The following is a 13,790-nucleotide window of genomic DNA, read 5'->3' on the forward strand; positions in this document are numbered from 1 at the left end:
TGAGCCTTGTTGTCACCCAGTGACAACTTTAGTCTGTTGGATGCCACAGGACGCTGCTCTCCCATTCTTTATTTCTTCTCACTCGTCGATCTGTCTCTCCGAAGGTTCACCAGCCCTGGATCCGGCTGCTGTTGTAGTTTTGCCTGTTGTAGTTTTTGCCTGTTGTAGTTTTGCAGTGGGTTGCTTGGTTGTATAATATCTTTTATAACTCTGCCCTGCCTTTAACCACCACTTTGTAGGACTCTTTTCTAGCTGGACGGGTACACTGGGTCCCCTTATGCTCTTACACTGACAGTGACTGTCCTACCTGGGTGCCCAGTTTCCCAGGACAGCTCTTAGTTGCCTGAGAGTTTAGTGCCTGGTAAACTCTTAGTTCTTCAGTTCATCTGCTCCCATGCCAGCACTGCCAGACGCAGGTCCCTTCCAGCCGACTCTGTCTTGGCCAACAAGCTCATGATGGTCTCCATGGCTGTTTTTACACAAAACCAGGGAACCCGCTGTTGTACATGATTTTTCCTTTGGCCCTGAGCATTTGAAGTTTGTTGCGACATATCAAGTCCCTATGTAAAGCACAATAAATAAATACACTGCGCCTCATACGGTTCCACTCTCGTGGGGCTGCTGCCTTCTCTCCAGATGAAAAATGCCGCAACGTTGCATTCAAACACTCTGAGCTCCGTCTCTCGAAGTGCCGCTTTATTCCACAGAAGACTCAAAGCAACATTCCTGGATCAAAAGACTGCAAGGATATAAAGACGGATTAAAAATATCAGCCTGTTTTCTATAGTCCATTCGCAACTGCGTAATTTATAATCACTCCTCCTCAACTGGGAGCAAACTCATGGGTGAAGCTGCATCTACTCTCTTTAGATGAAAAGCTGCCATCTGACAGGTCTCAGCTATTTTGGCAGGAAATATGATCCATTTTTCATCTCAGGCATGCAGCTAGGTGCAAATTATGAACCAAATCCTTACGTAAGTTTATTTGCTAAGATTACTGTTTATTCTCCTTTCAAGAAAATCCGAATTTGACATTGAGCGCATGTCTCCTATGAAGAAGGAACACCTGGAGAAGAAATGTACTCCTCATCTAAAAAGAAACTTCTTTTAAGATCTGACCAAACTGGGAATATAAAGCATACTCCTACAGCATCCTGCTGTATTTGAGGCTCTGTTAGGTTGCCTGGAGCCTCCCACCAGAGATATAAAAGTGTTCCAGCATGAGCTGTAGACTTTCTGTTCCACTGAACCATCTGTTTTGGGCTCTGGAAGCCGTGCCCAGCTCTTCGTCCCCACCGTCTGCCATGGCTTTGTTCGACATCTCAGCGCTACAGTCCCAGCACATGTGGCTTGAGAGCAGCCTGATGGTTTATGATTAGACGGCAAAAGGTGAATCGATGGGATTGTGTTGTAACACTGAGCACGACAAGTATAATATCTCATTTTCATGTCTATCACTGCTCCACTGGCAAAACCATGGGCTGCTGACTTTGCACTGTTCCTGAGCTTGAGACATCACACTGTAGCTCTGCCTGACCTATAGATCTATGAATAGAGTTCACCTGTTACCCATGTTTTTCTTAACTCTTCCAAATGCTTATTCCTATGTTTTAACCATTAACCATCATTACATTTCTTTATTTTAATATTAGCAGTTATTGACAGGAATAGCTCACATCTTCCCTACTGGATCCAACAGATGAAATAATATATGTCCCGCTTTCACAAGAAAATCTTTACAATTACTTTTTGGGGTCCTTCTACAAGATGTTAAAGGGCTCATTTCTCACAAGCTCGACTTTACCACTCTTTCTTAAGAGTCGTACTTGTTTTATTTTGAATCCCATTCACTCCAGCTGGATCCACAGTTCAGCTGGAACTCAACAGGTTGTTGATCTAACAGCGTAAGAGGCTATCGCTTTTCCCAGCCTCCTGTTTAAGGGCAAGCCAACACAGAGGAAAAACTATATAATGGTGTGGTTAACAGGGTGGGGAGATCCCTCAAATAATAATAAGTGTGTAGTTTGGGACATGATGGGAGGTGAGTTACCAGCACCTCTAGGATCTCCTTGAGTATTCCCTGTAGCTTCTTGCTTCGTCCGCTCCCAGGTTGGGGGTTTGGGGACAGCAATCGCAGGGTAATCTTCTCTGGGGTCAACAGTTTGAAGTCCTGTACAAGTGTTTTAATTAATATCAGCTATTTCATAGCTGCTATTTCTGGCAGGCGTGTAACTTGTCTCACCCCAGAGAGCCAGCGAGTTCCGCCATGGTTCTTAAAGCGCCTCCCATTTGGATCTCTCTACAGACCCAGCTTATCCTTCCATTCTTGCACTGGCGTCGCGTTTAGAAATTTTACTCTCAGGGATTTTTTTTCCTCCTTTCACACTTCTCACCCACAGGCTTCTACATGGTTTATTAGGCCTTAAATCTCACACCGTAACGTTCCCTGTGCCTCACCGTGTCCTGGCCCACGGCGGGCCTGTGCCCGCACGCCACCTCCATGCGGCTGCAGCGCCGCGGGAGCCGGGGCAGCGGGACGCCGGGGGGCAGCGGGACGCCGGGGGGCACCGCACCGCCCCCAACCCCCGCCCGGCCGCTCCGGCCGCGGAGCGACCCCCGGGCTCCGCACGCGGCGGGGAAAGCGCGGCGGCAGCGCCCGCCATGGCCCCTGCGCCGAGGGAAGGGTGACGCCCCACACTTTGGACCCTCCTCGCTTCCCGTCCGCCTGAGGGGAGCGCCCGGCGGAGAGCCGCAGCCTCTCCCCGAGGAGGCGGTGGCGGGACGCGAACACTGAGGCGGGCGAGCCGCTTCCTCCTCCTCCCAAGATGGCGGCAGACTCCGCGGAGCAGTTCTGCGTGGCCGAGGAGCGCAGCGGCCACTGCGCCGTGGTGGACGGGAACTTTCTCTACGTGTGGGGGGGATACGTGGTAAGGCAGGAGGAGGCGGCCGGAGGGCGCTGGGGGCGAGGACGAGCGGGGGAGTGAAGCCGAGGGAGGCGGCGGGGGGGGAAGCGAGAAGCGGAGCGGCGCGGCGCGCTGCCAGGCGGGGGGAGCCGGGCTGAGGAGCCCCGCGGCGGGCGGGAAGCGGAGCGCAGGGGCCTCCCCCGCCGCCGCCATGTCTTGCCCCAACCGCCCCCTCAGCCGGTGCAGCCCCTCGGCGGCCGGGAGCGGAGCGCGGGTCACCTCAGCGCGGGCGCTGATTGGCTGCCGGGCCTGGGGCGGGCGTTTTAAATGGCGGCGCGGGGTCGGGGCGGTGCTGAGGTGAAGGACGCGAAGGGACGGGGTGAATGTCTGTTCGCTGCCTCTAAGCATAGATGCCCCTTAGCCCATGGCCGCCTCCTTTTCCGTTTTGAGCTGCCTCCCTCACGCTGCACGTGTGGTGGAAGGGCCGGTGGAGCCGGTTTGTTTCCCCTTTCCCACAAACGAGTGGTTCCCCTGTGTTCTGGGAACACTTCTCTCGTCTCCCTTCCTCTGTGGGGTGACGGCTATAATTTGCAGTTTTTCCGGTGTGTAATTCACATGCTAGTTCCTGAGTCCCTGCATTTTTTGCTTGTTAGTAGCTGTGTGTTGCGTGCAGTGTGTTTTCCTCCCTCCAAGCAGTTCTGTCACTTCAAAAGCAAGCTGGCGGCAGACTGAGAGCACATCTGCTTTTTTTCCATTGAAAGATCAGTTCTAGTTCTGGCATAAGTAAATCCTTGTGACTCTTATCTCTCGTACTGAATTCGTCCAGAGTTATGAAGGATACTACATTAAATACAGCCAGTTCATTTTATCCACAGTGTCTGTGTGTTTTGGCCCTAAAATGTGAAAGCAGCTGGTCTTGATCGGGTTGAAAACATGTTTCTATCTGAAAGGAGGTTGTAGCGAGGTGGGGTCGGTCTCTTTTTTCCAGGTAACAAGTGACAGGATGAGAGGAAACGGCCTCAAGTTGCGCCAGGGGAGGTTGAGGTTGGATGTGGGGAACAATTTCTTCCCCAAAGGGCTGTGGGGCATTGGAACAGGCTGCCCAGGGCAGTGCTGGAGTCACCATCCCTGGAGGGGTTGGACAGACGGAGATGAGGTTCTCAGGGGCATGAGGTAGAGGTGGACTTGGCAGTGTTGAGTTAATGGTTGGACTTGGTGATTTTAAAGGTCTTTTCCAACCAATATGACTCTATGATATATCATATTGTGTCTTTTTCAAGGGCTAAGGTAAGCTTTGAAATGTGCAAGTCTTGTTCTTCTGTATTCAAGCCTATTCAGGGACTCCTGCCTTTACATTTGCAAACACATTGTTATGTTATGAGTGCGTGCAATAACAGAGGGAAGGACGTTTCTAGGGCTCTCAGGTACTGGTGGCTGGTTGTCTCTTCACATTATAGTTTGTTTTCTGGAAATGGGAATGTCCTTTTTATAACTAAAAACATTGGACTTAAAAGGCAGGGTAGAGCTGGGCAGCTTGTGGAACTTGAGTTCTGCTCCTGAGCTCGATTCATTTGACCTGGAAAGGGTTGTGCTGCTGGTGACTGCAGAAATACTGAAAATACAGATCATGTGTATTGAAATACAAGCCCTGGCCGCGGTAGGAAGCCGGGCAGCAGGTTTCACTGCCGGGGTTCCCCTGACATGCTCTTTCCAGCCTCCTGCATGGCCGGGCTTGCCCAGTACCAAACTGGAATGAAATTGGGGAGGCCTCAGGACCTGCAAACTGCTCCCACAGCTTTTCTTCCCTTTGGGGGCTCTTTGATAGGCAGTGTTTCTTGTGACTGCGAGTCATCTAGGGCTTTGAAAACCTATTTTGTAGTGTCAAGAAGTTAGTCAGCTGTAGAATAAGCATATATTTAAATAATGTGAGCCGTCTGTGACGTACAGGAAGATTTAGTGTCCTTTTCTGGCCTTAAAGTCCATAATATAACTATGCAATACTTAAATCACTGGTAACAGTCAGTAGTTCTCTATGCTTTGGTCTTTAGAAATTAAGGTTGGACAGGCTAGCGCAGTGTTTTCAAAGGTTTTCTAATAAGGGCTCCTGGGTTCATGGCACATTCAAAAAGGACAGTGTGTGTTCAGTTTAGCAGATAAACTTCGCAAACATTTTTAGTAGTTGTACATACTTATTTATGGAGAGTATTATCAAAATCATTGTTACTCTTTAAGCAGCACTTTAGTCAGGTAAATCATTTTACATTTTTACATTTTACACATTGGTTAGCCCAGCTAACTTATTTTTGGCGTCAGTGTATTTGCTCAGGGCTGGTTCTGTAGCAAATGCTCAGGCTCTGATCACTGACGTATCTGGATTAAACTGAGTAAACTTCTGCGCTTTGCGAAAGCCGCCAGCAGAGCCCACCTTGCGAAAGGCACCTGGCAGGATAAACTGTCCCCACCACAGTGTGTACGTTCCTGGTTGGCACCGTTCAAAATGAGAAGGTAAAAATAAAGTATCATTTAAAGGCAAGTGATCAAGATCAGAAACTGAACTGTTAATAATTAACTTTCGGTTTTGTTTTTGACTTCTTTTGCTCATGTTAATTTCATTTTGATTTTTTTTTTTTAATTTACTGACTGCTTGTTACCTCAGTCTTTCATTTCTGTCTAATGCTAAGACAACAATTAATGGTGTAATCGTTACTCAGCCTGAGTGCCGCAATTGCTTCCTTCTCCTGTTTGTGATTCTTCCTCATCATTATTTCCCAATTTCTTTTTCTTCTTTACACGGCCTCTGTTTAGGAGTCTTCACTGATCTGTTTTCCACAGAGGAATTAATTTTCTCCTTCATCTTATGGCATAGGTTAAGATCTTTTATATCTGACATCTTGTTCTTTCAAGTTTCTTCAATTGCTGCAAGTAACTGTTCTTTTTGTGCTTTTCAGTTATACTTTTCTCTATATTTTTCCAATATGCCAAGAATTGCCACCTCATTACACGTATCTCCTAAAGCAAAACATAATAAGTTTCAATTCAGAAGCTCCAGATCTGGTCGGGTTTATGTTGTTACGCATCTTTCCTGGCAACACGTTACGTTGGTAAATCTGTGCCTTTAATGAGTAGACCTGAGGAATGCAGTTCCTTATTTTTAAAATTAGTACTTTTTTCTGACTTCCTGTTTAGTTTTTGGGTTCTTTACCCATCTACACAACCTGGAAAAATCTCAGTTTCTGGAAAAGATGAAAAGGGCTTATGGATTAAGGAAAAAATCCTTCAGGTGAAGGAAAACGATTTTTCCTTAACGCTGCTGAAAGTCCCAAAGAAGAGTGTTAATAGTTTGCTGCTCATCTTTGTTCTGTATTTGGAGGTATGAACGCTCATAGTACAGCAAAATTTGCTCAAAGTGATCACATCAGTGTCTGAAAAAATATTTCCTTTATTAACAGCATTTTAATAGAGGGGGGAAGCACCTTTGGCAGTCTCTTTTAAGATTTTTGTCTTTTTAAATCTACGCTCATGTTACGATACCGTTGTGCTTCTTGTTAGTAGCAGTTCTGTGTGTTTCCTAATGACTTAATTGTTCACCTGTGCTATTTTCTTAATTTTACGAATTGGCTATTGTATTATATTCATTGCTTTTTGAATACTGGAACACTTATATCCCTACTTCTGATACAGCAAACATTTTTTTATCATCTTCACCCTTCAAATGAGTGACTAAAGATGCTATTAACAATCAACAAAGCTCAGTGACATCAGGAAATGCCTAACACAGTATTTTTAATAGCTTCAAAAAATGAAAAACATATTTTTTGAACTTCTGGTATAAAATGTAAAATATTAGCATTATTGAGCTGCCTGTTTAAACGTAATGATCAGAGCAATAATGTTGGGATATGACTTATGCTCTGGTAGATCATCTCCTTAAGATTATTCCATGTTGCTAAGTAACATGGTTTGGTATTTAGTTTTAAACCGTATGGTGTATAATGCATAATTGATTTAACATTTGCGAATTTTTTTTTTGTTTTAGTCAATTGAAGAAAATGAAGTTTATCTGCCTAATGATGAGCTCTGGATCTATGAAATGGATAGCGGGTTATGGTAAGTTGCATAATTTATATTTATTTTATGTATGAAGTTAAATCTTTGCATAGACTACACTTAGCTGTGGTGGGAAGACTTTGGTTACATGAGTTACTGGTCGTGTTCCCTGAGGTTTAAATAGCAGATGTTTAATGTAAAGACTGAAGAACAGACATATGTGCTTACAAATTAACTCTAGGAAACACATTAATTCCTTAAGTATAATTGTGTTTTTTTCAAGAGGATGTTTGAAATGGTCGCCTTCAGGCTCTGTTGTTAAAACAAGTGTGTTTTGTTTGGGCATTTGTTTTGGCTTAGTTCTCCATACATCAACTTTTATGTTTAAGTGAATATTTAAACACCGGATATTTACAATTACAAATTTTTTGTTATTACTTAACTGTGTTCTGAGTGTACTTGCATTAATAACTCATAACTAGCCAGATCTTGCACATCACTAGCAATTTAATCTTTACAATTGCATTCATTGTGTTCATATATTGGATGTGGGGACAGATAACAATGCTGCTTTTTAAAGTTTTCCAGTGGTTCCTATCCTATTACAATAAATAAGTTCAGTTTGGTAAAGCCATATCCATTTGGGCTTAGATGTGTTTTCTGCCAGCTGTCTTTCTAGTCTCCCACGTGTTTATATATTTCTCACATACCCATATTCAAGAGGTTCATTACGTCCCCATAGTCAGAGCAACAATTTGAAACGGAGGAAAAAGGGGAGGGCTGGACCGGGAAGGGGTTTTACAGCAGGGATGAAATTCCACATCTGTGCGGTCAAGCCACTGACTTTGAAAACAATGTTTTGCATATGGTTAGCGTGAAGTCCTAGCAAGTATTTTTTTAAAAAAAATAAAAAATTTTACCCTCACTCAGACTGTGGGTTGCTGTCTGTTCTGTTTCTTTCGTAGAAAGGATTGGCCAAAGCAACTCTCTTGTTTTTCACCCCGATGTCGCCATGTCGGTTATACTGGTACAGCTGTTCATATGGTCACACAGGAAATTGGATCAGGAAAAGTGATCTGGGTTAAATATAACTTTCATTTTTTGTCAGGTTTATTTTTAACCTGGGTCCGTTCTGATCTCATTTGGTTTACAACCCAGCCAGTTGTCATATCCAGAGCAGGGCAGGGGAAGGTGGGCTGGCCTGGGGCACCAGCCAGGACAAAGGTGTTCGGAACCAGCGCCCCAAGCAGCCTTTAGCCAGTGCCATTTTCCACAGGGACCACTTACACACGTACCATTGACATTTGGTGATTTAGCGCATAAAAAGCTTTTCCTTTGAACGGCTGCCTCCAGTTCTTTTCGGTTGGGATAAGGTCGAGCATCAGAACTCAAAGCTGTGAGAATCCTTTTCTTCAGCAATAGACAGTGAAGGTGTCTGATGTAGATGTGGATGTATCAGAGAAGGGAATAAATGGAATTGACTGTGTGTGGCGATACTGGACCTAGCAGAGAGAAGAAAAATTTGAGAGCCTAGGAAAGCTGTATTTGATGTGGATTCTTGGTTAACGCTCAGCCTTGTGGGTTCTGCAGAAATCATTTGATCAGGTAGTTGTGTAGTGCTTGAGATTTCGCGATACTAGAATTTGCATCACAGGGGGTTCCTTGTTTTTTAAGTGAGAACAGCAAGGAAAAGGCCAGGAACTGCTGCTGGAGAACAGAGAACTCATGGCTAAAGTTTGCATTATTGAAGATTTTTTAAAATTATGCTAAATACAGTGCAAAATGCAGCTTTAGGAGTGGCATATTGGGTACCAAAATTAGTGAGCAGTTCTGACCTTTATTTCTACTTCTGCCTCGGCTTTCCATTTGTAAAATGACAGCAATAACACATTCTCATTTTAGGAGTTTTCGGCGTTAATAGCATTTCCGGGTTTTGAATAATTAATGTTTCAGCTCTACTAATGCTCTTTTGATATGGGTTTCACCTTCAGAGAAATCGAGATGCTTTATAAACATATGCACAAGATTCATTTGGAAGTCCTCTTACACCACAGCAGCCTGACTTCATAGATCAGTGCTAGTTATGGCCAAAACTGTATTTTTAGCTTTAAGTCTAAAAATTATTTCTACATCTGGTTTGGTTTTGTTAATTTTAGCAGGTTTGAAAGCGCATTGTAAGACTTAAGGTATGTGCTAAATTGCAGGACAATGCACCTAATGGAAGGAGAGTTACCGACCTCCATGTCAGGGAGCTGCGGGGCGAGCATCAACGGGAAGCTGTACATTTTTGGTGGATTTGATGATAAAGGATACAGCAATCGGGTATTTATTATTTTCTTTCATAAGACATTGTATTTGAATGAATAACAATGCTGACCTTACTGTTTTGTCTGGTGTACTTTGTGTTTGAATTGAGGAGAAGTTTATTTTTGTAGAAAAAGTTCATTTTTAAACTGACAAAAACCTTTCATTTTTGTTTTAATGTTCAACTCCGGATATTTTTTTCCTGGTATTTGTCACTGAGTCGTAGCTTCAGAATGAGACTCATTACGAGCTTTAGAATGAGACCAATTGCATAAAACTCTGTTTATTTCTGAAAACTGCCAGTGCTTTCCCAATTGCCTTTTTTTTCTTTTTTTAATATGTTGCCAGCCATAATCGAAACTGATCTCAGAAATACCGCTTTTATTTTTGCTCTTTGATAGTGGTTACATTTCTTACATAAAGTTAAAATATAGGCGTCAGTTTTCCTTCTAATTGAAGGCTGGAGTAGCAAAGTAGAGGAAATGAGCTGGTTTATCGTTTAGTTTAAATGAAGTCTGAGCTCAGTCCTGATTAGAAACTCACTGAAATGGAGCCCGTAACGACATCTCAGTTTAGGGTTCACAAGCCTAGTTGGTTTTTACATGGTTTCCTAGTTAGTTTAGACAAAACTACTGACACCTCTGCCAGTAGAACTGAACTTTTTTGTGTTGTTGGTGTGTATCACAGTCTTCCCATACCTTGCTACATATTGTAAACTCCACTGTCAGTCCCTTTTTTCTTTTTTTTTTTTAAAAAAGGAAATGGTGTATTCTGAGGGTGGTGGGCTGTTCTTTTTGCTGGTGATTTGTGCTGGATTCTTTGACATCGTTTATACTGAAAATGTTGTAATTTTTTTCTTTTAAGCTGTATTATGTTAATTTGCGAACAAAAAATGGAACCTATAGGTGGAAAAAAATTACAAATTTTAAAGGTCAACCTCCTACACCACGTGACAAGCTTTCCTGCTGGGTGTATAAGGACAGGTAACACATTAAGAATATTTAATATGTGTTAATTGCAGAGAGGAAGTACTAGAAAGTGAAGAGAACACAGGTTTGGGATTCAGGAAACTCTAATTCTTAGCTTGACTTGCTGTGGGATTTTGTGTAACTCTCCTAACAACTTACTACCAGAGTTTTCTCACATGTGAGCTGAATTAATGGTGAGTATAAACGCACGTGAGGAAAGGGTTGGGAAATTTAGTGAAAGTTTCTGGAATGCTTTGAGACTTGAGATAAATATTGTTATGAATCTATTACTTATGGTTTTAATTGTAACACATGGTAAAAATCAGTGTAAAAAATTACAATTTTTTGTTACATTATGTAAGCATTACGTTATTACATGCAATAAAATATATTTAGTATATTTTCAAGGGTTTTAGTAGCATACAGATGCTGACAATTGCAAAGGCATTTTAGTGAGTATCTTTGTTTTCTAAGAACCAAGTCAGCCTAGATATTTGTGTTGTAAAAGTTACTGAGTGTCTTTAGAAAAAATACTTAGCTAAAAATGAATACTTCAGATTTTGTGTTTATTATGGAAGGTGTCTGGATATTGTGGCATATGGGGTCAAAGCAACACGTCAGTGGTTTGTTATAGAAGTCGTCATAAATAAGAATATGTTTAAAAGACGCAGAGATGAAGTTCTCAAGGACGTGTTAGAGTTGGGCTTGGCAGTGTTGGGTTAATGGTTGGACTCCATCATCTTGAAGGTCTTTTCCAACCAAGGTGATTCTAAGATATACAGTGAACACTATAAAACGTAAATGATTTCTCTGTTTCTGGACTCTGCATCTAAAGAGGTTTTGCATATACTGCATAACGCCTCTCCGTACTATATCTCGGGTTTGTAATTCTAACCTAACACTGCAAGACATACGAAATTACAGCTATTTGAACAACTCTGTAGCTGTTAACACAATACTATTCAGAACTAAATTAATCTATTCCGAGTATCACGTAATCCGTATACTGAGAAATGACCTATTTTAGGTGGCAGAGTGTAACTGCTTCATTTAACACAAGTATTTGGGGACAAGCTATGCACCTTGGCAGGAGTTTACTGTAACGTTTTACAAGCTGTGAGTTTGCAGATCAGGATGTGTTGGTGTGTTGCACAATGCTTTCCGTAACTCTGTTTCCCTAGGAATGTCAGTCTGGAATGACCTTCACCATCCCATCATTTCCTAAATTGCCTTCTCCCGAGATCACTAACAACTATGCCAAATCTCCTCAAATGTTGAAGTTAAACAAAACTTTAGGAAGCCTTACTTATGGATGGCCATTTCATGGGTGGAATATTAGGCTGGGAGGTGTGTAACGATACTTGCAATGCAATATGTTCAGTAAAAAAAATCTCTTTATAAGCTTGAGAAAGACATTGTAGGCCCCAAGCAGTCCCTGGGCTGAACTTTGGGAGCATTTGTTGTGGAAAAAATGTATACAGAAGGCTAAGAAATAGGAATTTTTATGGAAAAGGGTAGGAATTGTAGCAGAAGTGTAGGCATTTCACTGTCTTGTGTGTTCCGTGTCATTCTGAGACTCGTGTGTGAAGACGTGACTGTGATAAACTTGGAGAAATAGAGAACAGGGACTTGGAGGGATCTTGAACCTCTTTCTTTCTGTGGATTCCTGTCAGGCTTGTTGAGGAGAGTAACAATAATTACCTTAATCTTGGTAAGGTTTGCTACATAATCAGGTGCAATATGAAATATTTTAAGCTGTTTATATTGTTAATAGCACTGTAGGTAAACTAAAATTTGAAAATAATTATTACGGCTTATTCATTTGAATGTTATTTCCTAAGCAGGTCACTGTACTTATTTTTTGTTGTTCTTGTAGGCTAATATATTTTGGTGGCTATGGCTGTAGGAAGCACAATGAACTGAGTGATTGTTTTGATGTCCATGATGCGTTTTGGGTAAGAGATTTGTCACAATTCAGAGGGATTTGTAATTTCTGATTGTCAAAACATGACCTTTTATACTATACTCAGTAAGCAAGAAAATCTGTCATGATTTTTTTTTCTTTTATTTGCAGCATTTAGCAGAAACGCAAATCAAAATCTTCTACTTGGATCTGAAATATCAGATACTGCATGTTGGGAGCGCTGGGTGTTCAGGGTGTTCCAAGTACCCAGCGCTAGTCTTTGAGCACAATGAAACAAAATGCTGTGAAAGCAGGAACAAAGGCAGTATTTTAAATTCAAAGACATATTTTAAATATGAAACTCCCTGAAAACTGTAGATTTTATTTCCTTGAAGTAACAGTAGGAATTTATAACTTCACAAGTCTAACTGACAAATACTGTCAGTTAATTGTTTTGATTTGTTATCCAGAGTAAATGCCATTGCTTTAAGATGCCTGGATTAGGTAGTTTCCTATGATGATTTCTTACAGCTAATAGAGAGGAGACTAATTAGAGCATTTAGTGACAGGAATTAGTTCCTGTCCGTTCCTGAATGCTGTCGACCTTCAACTAGACCTGAGCTGCTGCCTCATTATTAAAAATATTAGCATACGTTTCTCTTAATAAAATTCTGTATTTTCTGTTTTGATAGATCACTTCTGGGTTTGTATCATTTAATCACACAAAGATTTTCAAATAAAACAAGCTTAATTTTTGAACTTCTTTTCTAGGAAGGACAGATATTCTGGGGATGGCATAACGATGTTCATGTTTTTGATACAACCACACAAACTTGGTCTCAACCAGCAATTAGAGTGAGTGGTTTTTAGCCTTATCTTTTGACACAGTTGTGATCTTACTGCATTTTGAAACGTTATTGTGCTCTAGAAATTGATATTGGGAAAAGTAATTTGAATACGCTTAGTACTGCTCAGGCTTATAATGTTAAACAGGAGGATGCTCAGTGTGTCTGCAATGTGGAAGATTCAGAAATGATATGAATTTGTTTCCCCACAGGGCGTTATTAGACTGGTGGTTCTTCTGTAATGTGGTTCTGATGCAAAAAATCCCATAAGCTTCGGAGAGGCACTAGAAGTCTGGATACGTTAGAAGATGATACAGTATTCTGTATCGAGGGGATAGTTTTGAGATAAAGCTTTGTGCTTGAGCTTTAAGACAGCTGCTGGGAATATAAAATGACGGTCAGCACTCTGTTACTGGGCAGACACGGCGCTGGGGTTCTCCAGAGAACCATTTAGTGGACACAGCAGAGTGGTGCTGAGTAACAGGGAGCGGAGGTGTTTTGGTGGCTCCTCACACAGCACATTGGCTCCTGCAGAACTGGATTACGGTGATTACGCTGATTTTGGGGTATCCTTGTAGGCCTTGCCTGGGCTTTGGCTCTGGAAGAGTTTCATGGCTGGAGCACAGCCGTTAACCCAGGCCAGCTCTGTGTTCATCAATCCCATGCCTAACGAAGGTGGTACAAACACAGGACTGGTTTTAATGGTCCTAAACTGAGGTTAACAAACTGAACTGTTTTGATATGAAGCCCATTTGCTTGACTGCGTCTGTATATAATTAATCTGCAACATAGATAAACTATCACAGATAAGAGAGTTGAC

At 42.1% G+C, this 13,790-nt stretch overlaps 1 protein-coding gene across 1 annotated transcript in view; it reads left to right on the forward strand.

The window, feature by feature from the left end:
• Positions 1-2,719: 2,719 nt before the first annotated feature.
• Positions 2,720-13,790, forward strand: part of KLHDC1 (kelch domain containing 1) — a 28,855-nt gene continuing 17,784 nt past the window's right edge. The window contains exons 1-6 of the mRNA XM_065636581.1: positions 2,720-2,927; positions 6,940-7,010; positions 9,155-9,272; positions 10,119-10,237; positions 12,099-12,177; positions 12,897-12,980. Of these exons, the coding sequence (XP_065492653.1) occupies positions 2,826-2,927; positions 6,940-7,010; positions 9,155-9,272; positions 10,119-10,237; positions 12,099-12,177; positions 12,897-12,980 (573 nt within the window). The 5' untranslated portion in view covers positions 2,720-2,825. The remainder of the gene's footprint in view (positions 2,928-6,939; positions 7,011-9,154; positions 9,273-10,118; positions 10,238-12,098; positions 12,178-12,896; positions 12,981-13,790) is intronic.

The sequence above is a fragment of the Caloenas nicobarica genome, chromosome 5, assembly GCF_036013445.1.
Source record: "Caloenas nicobarica isolate bCalNic1 chromosome 5, bCalNic1.hap1, whole genome shotgun sequence".
NCBI classification, from domain to species: domain Eukaryota; kingdom Metazoa; phylum Chordata; class Aves; order Columbiformes; family Columbidae; genus Caloenas; species Caloenas nicobarica.